Below are 21,488 nucleotides of genomic sequence, written 5' to 3'. Positions count from 1 at the left end.
ATGTTGCTCATTTTCTCAAGCTCACTGAAACCAACTATCTCATTTGGCTTCGACAGAGGTGGACGATGGCTGCAAAGGGACAGCGGCAGTGGCCGAAGGCGCAGCGGTTGTCTGAGGGTCTCCATTAATCAACTTTTAATTCTTTCTTCGTGTAGCTTGATAGAAAAGATGTCCGTGTGAAGTCTTAAGAATACATATCATCATATCACGATCAGGATGACTTAACTTATCGTGCTAAATCCACTATGTGTCAGAATCCCATAAGTCATCTCTTATGACATTGTTGGATTTAATAGCTCGAATAGTGGTAACATAGAGTCCACTAGAGAGACATATAAGTTTCTCCAAGATGCGCTTACATCCGCAATCATTAGAGGTATTGCAAAGGAATTCACTCCCATTTTCACAATGTGTTTCCTCATGATATTCCTTAGCTCAAATATCTATAAAGCTTAATATAGCCAACGAATTACATCAAAAGTCTCGAAAAGAATCTAATCCAAATAAATTCAAAATAATGGTCATCACTCAATTCTTTCAGTAACTCCAATCCGCCATGACTAGGTAAGGTAAGAAGATTTTAGTGAAATAAGACTCACATGAAAACACTTTTCTTGTTCAGACCTTGCCTAGACATGACATTTAATTAGATGAGCCTAGTCGGAAAAGAGTTATGACCAATGTTACTAATAGTAAGGCAAAAGCCATTACAAAATTTCTTGAAAGATAAACGAGGTTCTAGTCATCATATTCAACATTCATGTCTTTGACTTTGGCAGAAGTAAAGTCTACAACCTTGAGCACGACATCTTCACCACGTTCGGCATGAAGGGATTCTCTTGCGTTTTTCATGGTCCTTTATGCATTAGCTACCACATTTGGTGCTCGACATACATCTACCCAATCATCATATGCTCCACATCAGAAACACATCTCACTATTCATAAAATTTTGGTTGTCCCTCTTTGACTGAGATGTGGGATTCGCGCACATGCCATGACCCCTTAAAGCTGGCGACACCACTATTGGTGGTGGCTCATCTTTGTCCACGGTGACCTCCACGGCCAAGGTTCCGCTGGTTGTTCCAGTAGCTTCCTTCCTTTGCTGAGTGATCGAATGGACCGGATCGATTCCTCTTTAGGTTTGAAGTTTCGCTCAGGACGATCTCTCTTAGGGGCGTCCAATATAATTCAACTCTGGAATAACCTTAGCTCCAAGGAGTCAGTAATTATAATTCTTCACGACAATATTGCTGTGCTTCTGAGCAACAGACATCTCTGTAATTAGCTGATGAAATCTCGTGATCCGTCCAGTATTCATATCGATTCGATATTGCTTACATACCATAATAGTAGAGATGAGGAAGGTAAAGAGAGTTTTCTCAATCAATTACTCTTCTATAATAATCTGATTACAGAATTGCATTATTGATCTGATGCAGAGGGATTCCGAATTGTATTCAATCACAAACTTAAAGTCAGCTAAGCGGAGATTGTTCCATTTCTCATACCGTTCGAGGAGCTGGGAGTCATAGACATTCCCAAAACGCTCTTCAAGCGCAACCCATAAATTTCTAGGGTTATTTTCAACCATATACACGAGTAGTGTCCATGGGGCGCAGTTGAGCTAATATTTCGGAGCCTTAAATGCTTCATCAAAAATAAAGTAAATTTCTGACTGCAAAATGCTATCATGGAATTAATTTTCAAGAGTTTTGGATTAGACCAAAACAATTTGTGATGATTTCAACTTTTAAATTTAATAGATGATTGAGATGCAATTATCTTTCACGATTCCTACTATACATTATATAAAGTAAAGGGTTAAATACTGTTTACTCCCTGAACTTTTAGCCAAAAAACATTTCAGTCCTTGTCTTTCTAATTTCACATGTTTACTCCTTGTACAATTTTGGACCAATAGGTCCATTTCGTTACTCTCCGTCAAAAAGCTCTGTTAACTAGATGACGTGGCAATCCCTACCCCATTACACTCAGTTCATCTTTTTTCTTTTTCTTAATTAATTTTTTTTTTTATCTTTTTTTAATTTATTCTCTCTCTCTCCCTGTTTTCCTTCTGTTTATCTCTTCTCCCCTCCATCCTCGTCATTGCCATTGCCACCTCCACCACCATCACTACCCACGTTGCAGCCAAAGGTTGCTGCGACACCCATTCACACCACTATCACCCACACTTCCTTTACCCCCCTTTTCTTACTTTTCTCTCTTTCTACCAAAACCCATATATAAACTCTCATAATCCATCCCCATAGATCTCTCCAATCTCCATCTCCGACCTCCCTCGATTGGCAACACTTGCAAACAATACACAAAACATAACTCATCACCGCAGAACAATACACAAAACAAAATTAGCAGTAGGAAGCTCTCAGCTTTCAAAACTTATCCATTCATGTTATGAATCAGAATAGCATACATGCCTATTAAAGGCAAAAATCACAGAGCAACAACCACAGTAAAACACAAAGTTCAAATCGTCGAAACAAAAACAAAAATAGCTAAAAGCTTTCATAATCGTCAGATCAGAGTTGATATTATAGACGACACAATCAAAAATCATAAACAATTTCCATAACCCACAGTTTTTCAAGATCAGGAGAAGACACAGCACGCTCCGCCTCCACGACGCCATTGGGTGTGCTGCGAGTGAAAAAGGGATCATCACCATCTGAGAAGAATTCTGAATCTCTTGAAGTTGTACCGAACCTCTGTCCCGTCGCCCCTCATCCGACCCTCTGTCTCTGCATCAATTTTGGTTGCAGATCTGCAACTATTTCTCACCACAACCCATGGTCGTCGTCCACTCGATCTAGAGCTACGATCTCCTCGTCGAGATGTATATATATGTATTCGAACTATGAGGAAGAGAGATAAGGTTGTACCTTTTGGACGACTCGGTTCAAAACTGAATTGGATCAGCCCCAAAATCCAAAACCGAATTGGATCAGCCCCGAAATCCAAACCTGTCCTCTGCTTCACCGACAAGGTCAAGGACTACGACACTGGCCTCAAGCTGCAAATTGGGAAGTAAAACGCCGCAGTCTTTCCAGACCCGATCTAAGCACAAGCCAACAAGTCCCAGCAAGCCATGGCTATCGGAATTGCGTGGCGCTCAACCAGAGGGGAGATCAACTCTTTCGCCGCCGTTGAAAAACCTATAGCAAGAGAAAGGAAAAGAAATGGAGGATAGGGGTTTAAGAAAAGAGTGAGGAAGTGAGGAAGATTGAGTCTGTGAAGAAGGAGAGAGAGGTGTCGAGGTCGATGTCTATTGGGTTTGCGTGTTTCTGGTGGAAGAAGAAGAGATAAACAGAAAAAGATAAAAAAAATAAAAAAAAATAAAAAAAAAAGATAAAAACAAAAATTAAGAAAAAGAAAAAATGAACTGAGGGTATAATAGACATTTTAATGGGGTAGGGATTGCCACGTCATTTAGTTAACGGAGCTTTTTGACGGAGAGTAACGGAATGGACCTATTGGTCCAAAATTGAGAGTACAAGGAGTAAACGTATGAAATTAGAAAGACAGGGACTGAAGTGTTTTTTGGGTAAAAGTTCAGAGAGTAAACAATATTTAACCCTAAAGTAAAATAAATACCAGAGCCTATTTCATGCAACTATAATGCATAAGCACTAGTAGAGTTCGTGCAGTGAGCTGGTTTTTCCTCTTTCCATGCACCATCTCTAAGGTTCTGACCATGGAACCGTTTTAAAAGGCCTTAGCTCTAGCACCCTCCATAATAGCCGATTTGAGCGTATCAAATAGGACACTTGAAACCCAACTGTATAGGTTGTAACCGAGTTCTTCCCCCTTCGGCCACCTTGAGCTCATTCACCACCAGGGGAGGAACTGTGTAGTAGGCTCCTTGGGCTATAGCCCAAGCGAGATTTGGGCTGAAAATGCCTCAAGTATGGGTATATTTATTCTTACCCGTAAGTCCATAGGAAAAAAAACTATATATACTCGGTGACCTGCTGACCGAGCCCTTGTTCTTCAATCTTCACGACTTCACTCCGTAGTCCTCACTCCTCAAAGTCTCAGACTCCCTCGACTTCGTCCTTCAGTCCTTCACTCCTCAATAAGCCTTCGTTCTTCACTCCTTAGTCCTCAGCCAAGCCTTTGTTCTTCACTCCTCAGTCCTCAGTCTCTCTCTCTCTCAAGTCTCATCTGAAATTTCATGAACCCACTTCATTCAACTCAGTACAGGTACGAATTCTTCAAACAAGTAGTCAACCACTTTGAATTTCATATTAAAATTGATGGGTTTTGCTTGAAATTATCTTACCTTTGTGTTTTTGCTTGAAATTGAGGAGCTCAGCCGGCAGCCGCTCAAGAAGACAAGCAGATCGAAGACTCGGAGACCGGAGGTCGACGCGGTGGCCAGTGAGTCGGTGTATGCTTTCAGATTTCAGATTTTCAGACTGGAGGTCATGTGGACATCAGGACATGCCGCGTGTGGCGTGCGTCTGTGACTCTGTGAGTCTTCCTTTGGAAATTGGAATGAAATTGATTTGTTGTTTGACAAATTGATTATGTGGCTTGTTGAGTGTTCATTGTTTGATTATGCTTCTGTGGGTCTTCATTTATATGCTTGGGCTTGTAGTTGTTTGATTATCAATTATATGAAAGAGTCAAAAGATAGAAATGGTCGAACTGTCAGAGCCTCAGAGGGAATTGTGTTTTGGTCAATCACTAAATTGGATGACTCATGACTATGTTTGGTCAATGGTAGTTGGATAATTATGTTTAGTCCAATGAAATTGCTTTCTTCATCTAATCATCTGTTGTTTTGCATATTATTCTAATATTGATACATATATAATATTATAGGTATTGATTTAAATGACGGATCACCAAAAACCCAAGCGATACAAAAATCTTTTGTCATGGTTTACAAATGATACTCCATCAAGTGGTAGTGGGAGTGAGATTAGGAGTGAGAGTGGGAGTAGAAATGTTATGTCGAATTCTGTGAACGATGTACCTCTAAACTCTTCTCCATCTATTCTAGAAGAATGTCATAATGAAAGAATTGAGAGAGAAGAAAATTTTGATGTTATTTCTCTTGAGCGTGATCCAGGATTACGACGTCTAATATGCAAGTATCCTTTGAATGATCGTGACAGTATTCGAAGAGCTTATGTGGTCTTAGGGCCATATCAACCTCACTTAAGTAGTTATCCATCTTCTTTTGATGGAGGTCAAGGTTGAAAATTTAATTACAAATGGTTCAAAGAGTGGCCTTAGCTTGAGTATTCCATAGAGTTGGACAAAGCATATTGCTTCCCTTGTTTTCTGTTTGATAGTTATCCTTCCCACCATCCGACATTCACTGAGTGTGGGTTTCAAGGTTGGAAGAATGTTATGTCAAAACAATCTGGTCTAGTTAATCACATGGGAGCCATAAATTCTCCACATAATATTGCCATGCACAAGTGGGAGTCACTAAGAAACTCATCTAAGCATATTGAAAGAGTGATTAGCACACAATCATCACAAGAACTAGCAGATAACCGACTCCGGCTTATTACTTCTATAGAGAGTGTGAGGTTGTTGGCACACCAAGGATGTGCTTTTAGAGGTCATGATGAATCGGCCGTATCATACAATGCTGGCAATTTCACTGCAGTTGTGAATTCCTTTGGAAGAATGAATATGGAAGTTCACAAAGTCTTACAAAATGCTCCTAGGAATGCCAAGTATACTTCTCCACTTATTCAAAAGCAAATTGCAAATATTCTTGGTAACAAAGTTAGAACTAAGATTCGGGACGAAGTGGGATCGGAGATGCCAAGTTTTGCATCCTTGTTGATGAAGCGGTTGATGTATCTAACAGGGAACAAATGGCAATCATTCTTCGATTTGTTGATTGTGATGGGTTTATTAGAGAACGGTTTTCAAAGTTATTAGTGTTGCAGTCACTTGTTCTCAAACTCTAAAAGATGAGATTTCCAAAGTCCTTACTCAATATGATCTTCAAGTAGAAAATATGTGTGGCCAAGGATATGATGGTGCTAGTAATATGAGAGGTGAATTTAATGGTTTACAAGCTTTGTTTCGTCAAGAGTGTCATATGCATATTATGTGCATTGCTTTGCTCATCGGTTACAATTAACTTTAAATGCTGCAGCTAAAAGGGTGCATGATATTTGGGAGTTCTTTTCAACTCTAAATTTGATTGTAAATTTTGTAAATTCTTCTGTAAAACAGCATTCAGCATTAAGAGCTATCAGAGAAGAAGAAATTGCATATTTAGTAGCTGCAGGTGCACTTCATACAGGTAGAGGGGCTAATCAGACTTGCACTTTGCAACGGGCAGGGGCTACTCGTTAGGGTTCACATCTTCGCTCTATTTCAAGTTTGATTAGATTATTTGGAGCTACCAAAACAACTCTTGCAGATTTGGTTGGTAATGGACCAAATAAATTACAAGGAGAAGCAAAGAGTGTAGGTAAGGCTATGAAGCGTTTTACAGAGTTGTGTTTTGCTTGATTTTGATGCATGATGTCATGAGGATTACTGACTTTCTTTGTCAGGCATTGCAAAAAAAAGCCATAGACATCTTGAATGCTCTAAATTTTCTTTCAATAACAAAATCAAAACTTCAAGATATGAGAGAAGATGGTTGGGATGATTTCATTATGAAGGTTGAATCATTTTGTTGTGAGCATGATATTATTATGCCGGATACGTCTGCTCCTTACAAGAAAGGTACAAGGGCTTGTGAACAAGGTATTACAAATGAGCATTATTATCGGGTCCATATACTAAATGTTGTGATAGACTTTCAGTTGGCAGAGCTGGATAGTAGATTTATAGATAATTCATTAGAGCTCCTTGTTCTTAGTGCTACATTTGATCCACGTGATAATTTTTTATCATTCAAATCTGAAGATGTTTGCAATCTTGCTTTGAAGTTTTATCCTCAAGATTTTACATCATATGATATGCTTGCTCTAGATATGGAGTGTGGGTTTTTTGTAACAGATATTCAGAGGGATCCAAGATTTGCCAAGACAACTTCTGTGTCTGATTTATGTAGGCGGTTAGTTGAATCTAGAAAGTCATCATTCTTTCCTATGATTTATAGGTTGATTTGTCTTGTGTTGACTCTGCCAGTTTCTACAGCAACAACAGAGAGAGCATTTTCATCTATGAATATCATAAAAAACAAATTTCAAAATAAGATTGAAGATGAGTTTCTTGATGAATTGATGGTTCTCTACATTGAAAAGGAGTTCGCCGATAGTATTGATAATGATTCTGTGATTGCTGAGTTTGAAGTAAGTGGGCCTCGGAGGGTACGATTCAGTTAGTTTTGGATTTATGCTTGTAACTTTTAATTTACGGGGTTTTGGTTTTATGTCCCCCCCGGTTGTATGTTTTGAATGATAAAAATAAAGGCGTGAGGATGAGCCTCCCACTGGGTTCCAAACCTCAAAAAAATAGAAGTTCGCAAAATTTTTATGTACTAAAAATTAGCCTAACCCATTTTTAGATCCTGGTTCCGCCACTGTTCACCACCGGAGTTGTGTTCCTCTCTTCTTTGATGTTCCAAGGTCACTAACCATGTACATCGGATCGATATGTGGATGGAGAAAGTATAATTAAAAAATCTTGGCACAAAAATAAACTTTTCATCTCTTATTCATATTTGAACTACGCGCCAGAAAAGTTAAAGTTGAACTAAAGACAACATCAATGTCATCAGTTTCACCCTGTGATGATTAAGCGGCGGCTTCAACGATTGGACTGATGTGATTTAAAAGTAAGTAACGAGGTCTGTACATAGAATAGTTTCTTTGGCAAATTACCAACAACTACAATTCCTTGGGAGTAGTTCCCATGCGGCCAAACTTTTCCTATAAAGACGAAAAAGGTATTACAAGTGCTATTTATTCCTTAGTTTTCTATTTACTTGTTGACTTTTAGAAACAGCCTTCGTTTCAAGCTTTTAGAAAAAAACAAAACTAGCCTTCAACATGCCAACGTTTTTCACCTAACGGCTCCCTGCCTAACGGTTACTTTAACAGGCGGAATCACTGCTGCTTGTCTTAATCCTAGGTTTAAAACTGGGTTTTTTCTTTCTGGTAAACAATAGATCGAAAACTTCGGAATTTAGCAAGATAGACAGGATGTAAATAATAGACAGATAGGTTTAATAAGATGCTATAAACATAACTAACAAATTGATAAAACAGATGGGCATCTGATTTTATTTATTTAAATATAAATACATGCTAGATATTCAGAGCCTCATCCTCAGGTAAACAGCTAAAGGCTGTTTAGCTATCCATAAGAATGAGAACAGGTACTTACTTGTACTGAGAGCACACTACTTCACAAACAGGAAGGGAAGCACACTGCTAAACTATTTGAGAGAAGACTCTTCTGCTCAAAATTTTTTATCTAGAACTGATATGGCAATTTTCGAATGAATTACAAATGAAACTAAAACTCCTTATATAGGGAGCGGAATTCAAACTAGAATTCAAATTAACAAAATGTACAGAACAACTCCGTGATTTCTGCTTTCCTGAGTGCTCCTGTTGGTGGAGGTCGGTCGGGGAAAAGCAGATTCTTTTAGGTTAAATGTTTTTCACCTTCTTCTTTTTGAAAAGCAAAACGACCTTTGGGAAAAGTCCAAAAGTGCTTTCGGTGTTTTCTACACCTGTTGCTTCACATGTTCTCATCTGTTTCTGAATTATGACCAAAGACAAAGGAGTTGTTGTCTGTCTGGGCCATTCTGACTGTTGTGGCATTGTCTTTGACATCGGTATCAACATACATCTTGTAGTGGTTGTCATTTTCAAGTTTTTCCACCCATTGCATGCATGCCATTGTCGAGTCTATCTCTTTTCTGGTGAGAGATAGGAACATGTCACTGCTGACTACGTCAGGATGATCGTAAGCAGTGATAATAGTTTTTTCTCCTGCTGCCAGGAAGGTATTGTTAATATCTTCAGAGATGATCTTCTTGATATATTCTAGGGCCATGGCTTTCATCCAAGGGATGCTTGAGTTTGGTTGGCCATTGTACCCAACACAGGCAGGCTGAAGGTATTGTCTTTAGATAATTCTCACATAATGATACGGAGAAATATATTCAACCTCACCATTTGCCTTCTTGATCCATTCTGGAGGGGTGGATCTGAACTTCAGACGAAGCGTACAGTCATTTTTCCTTATATTTTTGACTGTGTTGACAAGGATCGGAGGCAAGCCTTTGAGATCATCATTAGATTTAGTTCACAGATTATGGACAAAACCATTTTCAACAAGCCAAAGCTTGTGTTCTTGCGGATGTTCACTCTGAACATTTACCAGGTATCTTCCAACATAAGGTCCTGCAATGATAAAGAGAGTTGGAGGAATTCGATCTTCAGAATTATGACTTCCTATCAGACAATGGAATTCATGCCAGTCTAATTCTTTGAGTGCTATGACAGGACCCTAGCACTTTCAGGATCTTCTAGGAAGTGAATTTTTTCTTTCTTGACAGCACTCTGCTGTAATTCTTCGAACTGTGGTCTTGCATTCTCGTAAAGTTCTTCAGCTAATGCAAAGAGAGCTGGAAACATTAGACCACTGCTTCTTTCTTGAAAGGCAAATAAAAGATTATCCAGAATTGCCTTCTGGTGGTAAGCTAATCTCCTGCCAGTTCTGAACACAGGAGTATCGAAAGTTCAAAGTTCATAATTGAAAACATTTATTACTCCAGTCGGAGTAGGTTTGCTTTTTGGCAAAGCAACAGCCGTCAACGGTCTTGATGAGCCTTTACCATCTGCCGTTTGAGACGGGCTAGCTAATCCTTTACCCTGGGATTGATCAGTTGTGGCTAAGCCTTTTGGACTTAGCAAGAATCTCTTGAGGACTTTTTCTTTGGGATCCTCATTGGGTTCATGTTCTTTCCCAGCTCTTCTGCTTCTGGGATTGCGACCTTCGTCGTCGTCATCATTTCTTCTTCTACTGAACATGGCTAATTCTCTTGTTAAGGCGTCTGGAAGATAGTTCTTGTTTCCTGCAATTACTTCAACAACATAATCATATTGGTTAAGGAATAATCGCTAGTTTGCTAGTCTTCCTCTGTCAGCAGCTTTATCAAGTTTGAAAATTTTGAAATTCTTTACTCTGGCATAATCGGTGCGGACAGTAAATGGTTTTCCAAGAAAAGCTGGAGAGTTTAAAATTGTTTTCTTAACAGCCAAAATTTCTTTTTCCCCTGTGGGATAATTCAGTTCTGCAGGGCTGAACTTGCCACTACAAAATTTACAGATCTTTTCAAAGTTAGTTCCAGGCGCTCTCGCTAGAACCACACCAGACCAATAATTATCACTCGCATATGTTTGGAGGATAATTTCATCATTCTCTTCTGGTTGCTGAAGAGTTGGGAGGTTTTTGCAGAGATTTTTTATCTGCTTCACTATTTTTTCATCGTCTTCAGTGAAGTTCCATTTTCTTTTGGAACTTGTTTTAGGAGATAACATTGCTGTTAACCCTGATATTTTAGGGATAAAATCTCTCCCATAATTAATGACACCAAGGAATCTCTCTAGACTCTTAGCATCTGGAATCTTATCAAGGAATTTCCATATCTTCTCAAGTATATGAGGTTGGAGTTTTATCACTCCATTTTTGATATTTATTCCTAGGAAATCAACTTCATCAAGGATAAAGAAGATTTTCTTTTCACCTAGGATGATTCCATGCTGAAATATCAGCTTTACAACCTCATGGAGGTGTTTCATGCATTCTTCTCTATTTTTGGAGAAGACCAGAATGTCATCTATGTAGACGATGCAAAACTCCGCAACATGCTTGAAGATGTTATCCATTTTTCTCTGGAAGATCGAGGGAGCTTGCTTTAGACCAAAAGGCATTACTAACCATTCATAATGTCCTTGTGGTGTTCCAAATGCAATGAGAGGTACACTCTCAGGATGCATCTTGACCTGCCAGAAACCCGACTTTGTATCGAATTTCGAAAAGACTTTAGCTCCTCTGAGCTGGTTAATCAATACTCTTACTTGAGCAATTTGATAACCGTCTTTGACAGTCTTTTTGTTGACGTCTCTATAGTCAATCACCATTCTAGCTTTTCCTCTTAGTTTTTCTGCATGATTTCTCACGTAGAATGCTGGAGCATGATGAGGGCTAGTGGAAGGTTGAATTAATCTCTTGTCCAGGAGATCTTCGATATCTTTTCTGAATTCTTTTTGGTCTTCCTCTTTGTACTGAGGAATGGCTTTGACATGACAGATAGCATTCATGTCATGTAATTTCAATTCACAGACCACTGGGTCTTTTTCCCAAAATTTCTGAGGGTCTACATCGATGTTCTGCTCGAGTAATTTCTTGATTTTCTCAAGAGTGGGAATTTTCTGAGACTCAAGCTTATTCTAAAAGTGCTTGAAGTTATGCTCATGAATGAAACTAGCTTCTCCTTCTTCACTAGTTTCTTCTTCTTCTTCTTCAGAAGATTAGTTAACAAGTAATTCTTCTTGTTGCTCTATTTGGAGTATGGGTTCAAATTTGGGTTTGTAGGGGGTAAGATCACCACTATTCTGTTGCGATCTCTGGTATTGTGTAGTAAAGTTTGGACCTACAACTCTTTTGGATTGCGTAAGCCTATCAGCCCAGAATACCTGTTCTCCTTTTCTGAAGCCTATTGCTTCTTCATCCTGAATAAATCTTTGTTGGAGAATGAAATCATTGCCCAACAAGAAATCTGCGCCTTGGCCTTCAGATTGCCAGACGTTATGGATGGTAAATGTTCCTCCACCAATGGTGATGTGAACATTTTTTGCTACTTTATTCATGGTGAGATGGCTACCATCAAAAGTAACACCAGTAGCTATTTTCTTTTCTTCTTTTTAGAATTTTTCTGGAATTGCAAATCTCTTTGCAACTGTAAATCCTGATCCATTATCTACAAAGGCATGTAGATGGTATTTTTTGTGATCAGGGAATTTTAGTCCAATCTCTATGTAGTTACTGTATCTACTCATAGAGACGGCTTTCGATTGTTGAAGCTCATTTTCTTGAGCTTGTTCCTTGGGAATGAATGGTTTACATTCTTTTGGAACAATTTCTGGTGGTTCAACCAGTTCAAAGTTTTCATCGGTTTTATCTTCTTCAATGATTTCTTCCTTTATTTTTGAAGAAGATGGTTCCATGATTTTTTGGAACAAAGTTTCCACTTCTTTCTCTTTTTGGTCAGAGAAATATTCTTCATATTCTTGTTCAACCAATTGGCTGACAAGGCCATTTTTGGTTTTTCTTCTTGCTTCAGCTATGAAGCATTCTTTGTGATAAGTCTTTTTTGACTCTTCACAGAACATAGGGAGACCATTCTTTTCATGACATAAGCAGTAGTCACAAACGAATGTACCAGGGTTTACCTGATAAGAAGACATTAAAGATTCTGTCTTACTTTCTTCCCAGTTTTTGATTTTTAAAACGTTCATTTGTCTGGATTCGAAGTACTCTACTTCAGAATCTGTCTCAGACTCAGATGAATCTTCTTCTTCAGACCAGGCAGAATAAACTGACCTGTCGTCTTCTTCATCATCAGAATAGGCTATTTCGTAGCCTTTCATATTTGCTGATTCTACTATATGCTCATATTCTTCAAAGAGAGCCTTAGTAGAAGATTTTTTACCCTTTTCCGGGCATTCATTGGCATAGAGCCCTTCAGCTTTACATAACCAACATCTGCAAGCTTTCTTGCTTGGTTGTTTCCGTTGATGAGTATTCTTCTTTTTGAAGAATTTCTTTTTTGGATCTTCATCCTGTTGTTTCTTGTAATTGGAACTTTTCTTGAATTTCCAATTTTTTCTTTGATTACTCTTTTTGAATTTTTTAGAGTAATATTTTCCTTTCTTCTTTCTGTACAACTTGGATTCATGACATCCCCAATTTGTTGGTATATCCAATATTCCGTAACAGAAATTTTCAACTCCTTTGAGTTGTTTCTTGGCCATCTTTGCTCTAAGATTAGCTTTGCATTGTTCTTTCAATAATTGCCGGATTCTGTCGGCTATTCCTCCAACTGAAAATCTTTCAATTGGTTTTTCTGCTATGCTTTCTCGCACAGCTGTTCTCCATGGTTCAGAGAGTTTTCTGTGCAACAGGTTGACTAGATCAGTATTTTCTAGTTCACCAATTGTACAGTAATATTCTTGAAATTCATTCAAGTATTCTTCAAAATATCTCATGTCACAGATTTTGAGAGCATAGATATTTGATTTGGCCGTTTCTCTAGCCTTTTCACTCATATTTGCAAGATCTCCACAGAACTGATCGTATAGTGGTGCTGCAAAATCATATGGAGATTTTGAAGTTTTGATTTCTTCCAGCCATTCTTTTCCTCTGGCTGTTTCTTTGAACGAATAGTAATACTTCTTGGCTACTCCTGTGAGAGTAGTTTCAAAGTACATCTGAAGATCAGGAGCTTCAAATTTTCCAAGGGTAAGAGCAGATGCCATCATCAGGCTGTCTACCCATTGGTCAAGAGTTTTTCTCTTGTCGAGAGCTTTATCTAAATCCAGCCAGATACCATAGTTGGAAATTGGTACTCTGGGTATCTTGTCCTCTGGGACAAATCTTTGAGAATTTCTTTCTCTATTTCTGCCTGTAGGGGCATTCTGTATAGGGAGTTTCACTTTTCCCTTTTCTCTAGTGATGAAAGTTTTGGAGCTATCTCCTTCTTCCATTTCAACATCCTGGTAGGGAAGGAGTTTTCTTTCCTTTCCTGGATTAAAGTTTTTCATTTCCTCGATTAGTTTTTCTAATCGATCAGGATTTTCGCAAAATTCTGGTTCTTGATAGAGATCATAGAGCTTTTGTGCTCTAAGCATATTAACTGGTCTATTCAGATCAGCTTCTAATTCTTCTTCGGTGATGGACTCTGATAGTTCTTCAGAGTGTTTTGTACCACTAACACTAGCTTCTCTAGTGCTGTAGCTTCTTCTGAGAAGATTTTTATTTATCTTGATATTCTCAGGACAGACATCACTTTTTCTGTGATTTTCAAAATTTAGACTGATTTCTCCAGTCTTTCTGCTTTCATAAATTTTAGCTTTTGCACTTTCTGCTGGTAGCTTCGGACCAGATAATTTCTATTCAATGGGAAAAGTTACTTCGTTCCAAGTAACCTTGTGAATCTGCTGTGAATGGTACTTCTGACTGGTGAGGAATCCAGTAGTAAGACCAGGGATGTTTGATATCCTTGTCTTTGGCTTTACTGCAGTACTCATCAGTTTATAGTATATCCTGTATACTATTGCCAATTCTTGCATATCGTTTTTCATAGATATGCCATCTGTCTTGACTCTCAGTCGGAGACAGTGAGCTGTATCTTTCAAGCTGGTAGAGAAATTTGGGAAGCAGTTGAAATATGCTACTTGGTTGCACAGAGATGCTTCAAGGGTTCCCAACAGACTAGCTTGAAAATCCGTTAGTCTATTGTCCTGTAAGACACATAGAACTGAACAGTTTATACCTTCGCGAGCTAGAAGTTTTATGCCAACTTGGACTGCTCCAATATGCATAAATTGATAATTTTTTGATCTGGCTCTAGCAACTTCAGCAGGAGTGATCAGTAGTAGAACGGTTTCTCCTGTTGTAGAGGGGGTTGTAAATTTCAGTAATTTGAAATGATGGCTATCCATCAGGTCAAACGTTCCTCTTTTGTATATTTGTTTGAAATCTAGCTTTGGAATTGAGGCGTTTTTTACCTCATGCTCGATTTCGTTGTATTCAAATTCTTCAGCATTTAGGAGTTGTACTCCTTTCTTTTTCCCGAAGATGCTCATCATATTGACATCTCGAGTTTCTTTCGGCTTTTCATACCGAATACTAGTAGAACTTGTTGAGGGATCCAGAAAATTCATGTTTGGAACAGGATTCTTTTCCGGTCTTTCTAATGGTTTGAATCCATTAGTCTTCTTTGGTTTTACTGTAGGCACTTTCTTGTCCTTCAGTATGTTTTTCATGGAATCCAGCGTTTTTTGATGTTCCTTGATTTTTCTACTAACACTTGTTAGTTTTTCTTCTTCCGTTTTTGGAAGCTCTTTGATATAATCCAATTTGTTTTCCAATTTTTCTAATTGGTGGATTATAACAGGAATTTTTTCTAGATGTTCTTGATATCTAGATAATTCTTTCTGCAGTATCTGATATTTTTCATCAGAAGATTTTAATAGAGAATTCAGTCTCTCTATTATTAAATCAGACATTGTCCCCATAGGGAATTCCCCTGCTGAGCTCTTTACAAGCTCTGATATCAGTGATTTGCGGATCTAACCAATGCTCAAATAATCAAGAGGTTTTTGTTCCTCCTTGAGAGTATATAAGAGATTTTCAATCTCTTCTTCGATTTTATAAATTCTTTCTTGGATTCTGAAAATAATGTCCCAATAATCTGGAGTTTCTCTTTTCAGATTTTCTCTGAAATTTTTCGACTTTCTTAACTTTTCTCTTTCTGTTCTTAATTCTTTGCTAGTGTTGTTACAGATAGCAACTAACTCAAGTCTGTCAGCAATTGAAATGATGAATAGTAAAACGTACTGTTTACCTTGAGAATAGAGGATGAATAATTCTAACAACTGCAGTTATAGTTAAACAAATAAATTCAAGATGGGTCCACCACGTTTCATCAAAGAAAATAATATTAGGTAGGAACAAAACACTTAATAGTACTTAGAACAGAGGAGGAAATTTGAAAAAGAGTAGGGGTAGAAAGGTCTCTTCATGATAAAGAGTGAGTTATTGGTAAATATTTTCTGAAAATGTATCTAGTGGTAATTATCTATAGTTTCTAATAAGCGGCTTGCTTTTTGTTCATGTGTCTGTACATGGTAATGTTCGGAATTACAAGTGACCACGTAGCAGATCGTTATTTATTTAACAGCTCCCGCTTTCTGACTTCACCTTTTCACACTTCCATTTTCTGGTCCACGATTCTTCACCCACAAAAGTCTTCGACTGAGCTCCCCCTCCTCTGCTTTTAACCCAGTCCCGGAAATGGAATTAGCGTTTAGCTGCTCATCTCTCTCAGGTAAACAGACTCTCTAACCCAACTCGCATCAATTTGCTCTTAATTTCACCTAAAGTCGAATTGGGTTTCCTTCAATTTTGTGAATTTCATAACCATGGATCCACGTTTCTCTGAATTTCCCAATTTCAATGATCAAACCCTTTTGCCCGATATGTTGAATGAGTACCCAAGTAGTGACCCTTTTGAAGATCTTAGCTTTTCGGACCCAAACCCCAGTAACTCTGCTCTGTCGTCGAGCTTTAGCCCTGATGGAGATGATGTTGAGTTTTCTGATAGTTTGCTCAAGTACATAAACCAGGTGCTTATGGAGGAGGACATGGAGTCAAAGCCATGTATGTTCCATGACCCTTTGGCTCTTCAAGCCACTGAGGAGTCTCTTTATGAGGTTATTGGGGGAGGGAAGTACCCAACTTCCCAAGACCAGAACCCTCTTTGTGTTGATCAAAATGTTCAGAGCCCAGATGGTGGTTATTCTTCTGGAAGTTTCAGTGATTCCAGCTCTAGTCCTGGTCCTTCCGTTGACTCTTGCCCGGTCTCTGCCCAGTTTGTAGAGACTAGCAGCTCTATATTGCAAAACCCTATTCCTGAAAACTTTGTTTTCCAGTCCCCTTCCAGGGCTAGGTCTCAATCGTCGTCGGATGGGTATGGAAATGGGAATGGGATGGTGGGTTCTTATAGGAGTGAGCTAATGGTTCCTGATGTGCTTAGTAAGAATGAATTGTTAGTGCAGTTTAACCTAGGGGCAGAGGAGGGTAGTAAGTTTCTTCCTAGAGGTCAATTGATTAGTGCGGAGGGCAACAAGACGTATGCTGTGGTGAATAAAAAGGCTGGAGATGCGGTAGTAACAACGCAGAAGAATGGGAGTGAGCAATTTCATGTTGGTTCAAGAGGAAAAAAGAATCATCAAAGGGAAGATATAGAGTTGGAGGATGGGAGGAGTAACAAGCAACCAGCAGTTTATATGGACGATGAGGAGGGTGAGCTGTCTGATATTTTTGACAAGGTGTTGCTCTGTAAGCCTTTGGAGGGTAAAGACGATGAAGCCAGTCAGAATGGAGCAAACAATGGCCTGCAGCAGGATGTGCAATCTGTTGGAATTGGTAATGGGAAGGGTCGCCGCAAGATTCATGGCAACAAGAAGGAAGTGATAGATTTGAGGGCTCTTCTGATTTTATGTGCACAAGCTGTTTCTGTTGATGATCGCGAGACTGCTAGTGAGCTACTAAAGCAGATTATGCAGCACTCTTCCCCATTTGGTGATTGTGCTCAGAGGTTGGCTCATTGCTTTGCAAATGCTCTTGAAGCGCGGTTAGCTGGCACTGGAACTCAAATATATACTGCGTTATCTGCTAAACGAATGTCAGCTGCGGATATGCTAAAGTTTTACCAAGCTTATATTGCAGCCTGCCCATTCATGAAGATGTCCATGATCTTTGCAAACCATATGATTTTAAAAGCAGCTGAGAAAGCAGAAACACTTCATATAATAGATTTTGGTATCCTTTATGGTTTTCAGTGGCCTGCTCTCATTCATTGCCTTTCAAAAAGACCTGGTGGACCTCCCAAATTACGTATTACAGGGGTAGAGCTTCCCTTAAGTGGTTTTCGACCAGAAGAAAGAGTCCAAGAGACAGGGCATCGCTTGGCAAAGTATTGTAAGCGATTTAATGTTCCTTTTGAGTACTATGCCATAGCCAAAAAATGGGAAACTGTCCAATTTGATGACCTCAAAGTTCAAAGAAATGAGGTGCTTGCTGTTAATTGTCTCTGCCGATTTAAGAACCTCCTTGATGAGACCGTTGTGGTAAACAATCCAAGGGATACTGTTCTAAATTTAATTAGGAAGTTAAATCCTGATGTCTTTGTCCAAAGTGTTGTTAATGGATCCTATCATGCACCCTTCTTTGTTTCACGCTTCCGAGAGGCACTATTCCACTTCTCTGCATTGTTTGATATGTTTGATAACAATTTGCCTCGTGAAGATCCGATGAGATTAGGGTTTGAGAAAGAGTTTATTGGACGTGAAGTTGTGAATATAGTAGCTTGTGAGGGCTCAGAAAGAATTGTGAGGCCAGAAACATATAAGCAGTGGCAGGTTCGGAACATGAGGGCTGGGTTCAGACAGCTGCCCTTGGACCGTGAAGTCATGAACAAAATAAAGGATAAAGTAAAAACGGGGTACAGCCCTGATTTTGTGGTTGATGAGGATGGCCGCTGGATGCTGCAGGGATGGAAGGGCAGAATTATGTTTTGTTCCGCCTGTTGGGCACCGCCTAGGACTTAAAATGCATGATTGGTATAATTGACTCGCACAATTTTGTCAAATACAACTTGTTTCCAACATTAAAGTTAAAGAGCTTAGTGTACAAGAACTTTACTTCAATTGTGGAAACAATGCAGGTGGGCTTTAGCAGTTGTTACTTCTCTATCACTGCCTCCATGTTTGGGGACTTGGAAGAGCAGCAACTGTTGTAGTTGTGTCTGCGTGTTTTTTCTTTTCCTTTTCCTTTTTTTCGGCCAATTGTTGTAGTTGTGTTTTAGATATGTTACTATTGTATATTAGTTAGCACCATCCCACTGTAGGTTGCTGTATTGTGTTGCTGATTTGTCAAGTTCTAGTCTGGGTTCTTGATCCTCCCCTGTAAATGTTTTTGATCAGGTGCCTTTTATGCAGCTTTTATATGCAGTGAAAGCTGGTCCAATAGGCTACCGCCTTAAAGTTCTTCCCCTTTAATTTCAAACGGCTGTATGTCTTTTGTTTTTGAGAAAATTGGTTTTCTGATTATTAAGTACTAGTTTACTGTTGAATCTTATATTTGAATTGGCACAAGTTTGATTTGGCGTCTGGTTTTTGTAATACCTCATCTAACTTGTGATAGAAGAAAAGTAAGAAGAGGAAGACGAGAACTAACTCAACTAAGAAAAAGTACATAAACAAAGACTTGCTTGGATATGACTTGTTAGAATCGGCAGTGTTCTTTGAATCGTCAGCACCATTTCTTATGCATCCAATTTACTGATGAACGCAGCCCTTTGAATTTTGCAAGAGACATCGACTGATATAGAAACAGAGTAGTGCCGCAAAGGATTGTCATATGTATCTTAGATCCAGAAACGTGTATACTGAGAGGCTAAAGCCTAATCTGACTAGTTGTCCTCATCACAAATTCACAATAGTCTACTCTTTTTTTTTTTTTTTTTTCTTTTTGTTGGTTCTTTGGCAAAGCCTCATCACAAGTCTGACATACCATTTGGTCCATTTCTATGATAGAAACCAAGCATTGATAGAACGAAGTCACAAAGCAGATATTAGAGGTGACCTCATCAACTCTGACGCGAACTCGATAAGGGCTGTGATGCCATTGATGTTTCTCATGCTCTCCAATGCCTCTAACCGTATGCATGAGGATCTGGGGTACAAATTTATTTGCTTTTTTTTTTTTTTTTTTTTTTTTTTTCTGGTCTAAGATTTTGAGTTTAATGAACAAAGGTCCTTGACTTATAAAGACTTTTTTTTTTTTTTCTTCCCAAAATTAGATGGCGGATTGGATCCTCTGCTGGGTTATTAGGGTTTAGGGGTCTGGGTTACATGAGCAAATGAGTCGTACTTTCATGACACTTTTTGGTGTTTATGGAGTGCTAGATGTTAATCCTCGAGTAGTCTATAATTGAAATACATTAGAGGATCCATTTCCAGGAAAGTATTTTTGTAAGATTTTGCTTTTTCTTTTTCTTCCGGTTATGTAATGGGGACAGACAGACAGACAGACGGACTCGTACGTCCAGTCCACTACCAATTGTGGAGATATTTTCATCACCCAAAAAGGCAAAAAGCTTTATTAACCCTTATCTGGTGTTCAATGTATCTGCCATCATCAACTGAGGGCCCACGTGCATTCACCTAAGTGATCATCAATACTTCTAGGTTAATTATGGTTTTGCCAAAAAAAGGTGATAGAGATGCCTGTGGATGAAGGACCACACAACATGGACATATGCGTGCGTGATTGAAGATGATGAGAGACCCACAACTAGATAAGAAAGTCCTTGAAGGTCTTTAATATCACTGGTTTGGTTTGCAAATTGCAAACTGACTTTGGAATTTGGAGGTCGAATCAGAATTCAGAAGTAGATTCAAACCCAAAATTGCTCATCTCTTTCCTTATCTCCCAATTAAGGCATTAAGGCACTTGCGACCACCAAAGTAAAGTGTTCCATTACATTTATGGTCCTAAACACGTCCCAAAATGCCACTAAAGGTTTTGTCTTATATTTTATTGAATTTTCCGATTGCCAGATAACATCAGGGAATTATGATGTCGTTTCAATGATCATGGTAAGTAAGTACATGCATGCAAGTTGATTTATTAATAAGACACTAAATACTTTTACTTTAATTAATTTAATTGTAATTTCTCATATTAATATTTTTTTAAATGTACATTCTAAATTACTTAAAATATCTTTAATCTAAAATATCCTATTATTTAACTATATTAAGGTTACTATTTAATATGATTAGTATATAATAATATATTGACGTTTTGTAAATGACCATATTGATTACTTATGAGTTTATTTGTATTTATTTTTCCTTTTCCTTTGTATTTAGTAATTTCATTTGAAAAAAAAAAATAGAGGAAAAGGAAAAAAAAAAGAAATTTTAAATACACACTCCTAATTACTTAATACACATCCCTAATTACTTAATAAAGTAAGAAAAGTAAACTTTTATAAGGAAATTTGAAATGATACATATTTTGATGGAAATTGAAGTGAAGAATTCGGACAATCAATTCATTTATCTATAGAGAAATTCATAATTTCCAAGTATAGAATGTCAAACGAGATAATTCATATTAAGAAGTTATGAACTGCTTATTTTCATTTTAAATATCATATCTTTTTCCTTCATCCAAACACACTGCATTATGTGATTGCATGACACCGCAAATAATGAATATATTTCTATTTAAAGGGAAGAGAAAGCCTTATTAAACAAAACACGCACATAATTTCAGAGGTTTCTGGTCGACCTCTTTGTTTATCTATTTAATTGCTAAAAGGATGGACCATATCCTAAAAAGATGAGTGCTCATAAGTTTTCCTGCTTATTTGAATAAAACCGATCATGATGGGACGGCAGCTTTGATCGCACATGAAGAAAAGGATCAAAGCACCTGTTTTCTTCTGATTGAATAATTGGGCCAACCTCATTAAGTTAATCAAATGTATGATCAGTTCAGAGTATCGGACCTTATCTAGCTCTATTATTCCAACCTGATTACCTCACGTGCTCTCTGACTCTGTAAATTTTATGTTATCTACAGTAATAATTAGTGTGGAAGGGAATTAAACAATTGGTTAGTTAATAATAATCTGAGATCGATTACCAGAAGTTCCGTTCTTGT

At 38.2% G+C, this 21,488-nt stretch overlaps 2 protein-coding genes and 1 non-coding gene across 3 annotated transcripts; 2 read left to right on the top strand and 1 right to left on the bottom strand.

Annotated features, from left to right (window-relative positions):
* Positions 1 to 2,383: 2,383 nt before the first annotated feature.
* Positions 2,384 to 2,466, bottom strand: LOC133734915 (small nucleolar RNA U54). Its single transcript, XR_009858660.1, has one exon. It is a non-coding gene; the product is annotated as a small nucleolar RNA U54 (small nucleolar RNA).
* Positions 2,467 to 6,628: 4,162 nt separating this feature from the next.
* On the top strand, positions 6,629 to 7,333 carry LOC133730401 (uncharacterized). The gene has a single exon (XM_062158000.1). It carries the CDS (start codon positions 6,629 to 6,631, stop codon positions 7,331 to 7,333), a length of 705 nt encoding a protein of 234 aa, XP_062013984.1.
* Positions 7,334 to 15,869: 8,536 nt separating this feature from the next.
* Positions 15,870 to 18,869, top strand: LOC133731747 (scarecrow-like protein 14). The gene has a single exon (XM_062159159.1). The coding sequence runs from the start codon at positions 16,172 to 16,174 to the stop codon at positions 18,359 to 18,361; it is 2,190 nt and encodes a 729-aa protein (XP_062015143.1). The 5' UTR covers positions 15,870 to 16,171; the 3' UTR covers positions 18,362 to 18,869.
* The last annotated feature ends 2,619 nt before the right edge of the window (positions 18,870 to 21,488 follow it).

Source organism: Rosa rugosa, chromosome 2 (assembly GCF_958449725.1).
Source record: "Rosa rugosa chromosome 2, drRosRugo1.1, whole genome shotgun sequence".
Taxonomy (NCBI): Eukaryota; Viridiplantae; Streptophyta; class Magnoliopsida; order Rosales; family Rosaceae; genus Rosa; species Rosa rugosa.
This window is presented reverse-complemented; position numbering and strand designations above follow the sequence as displayed.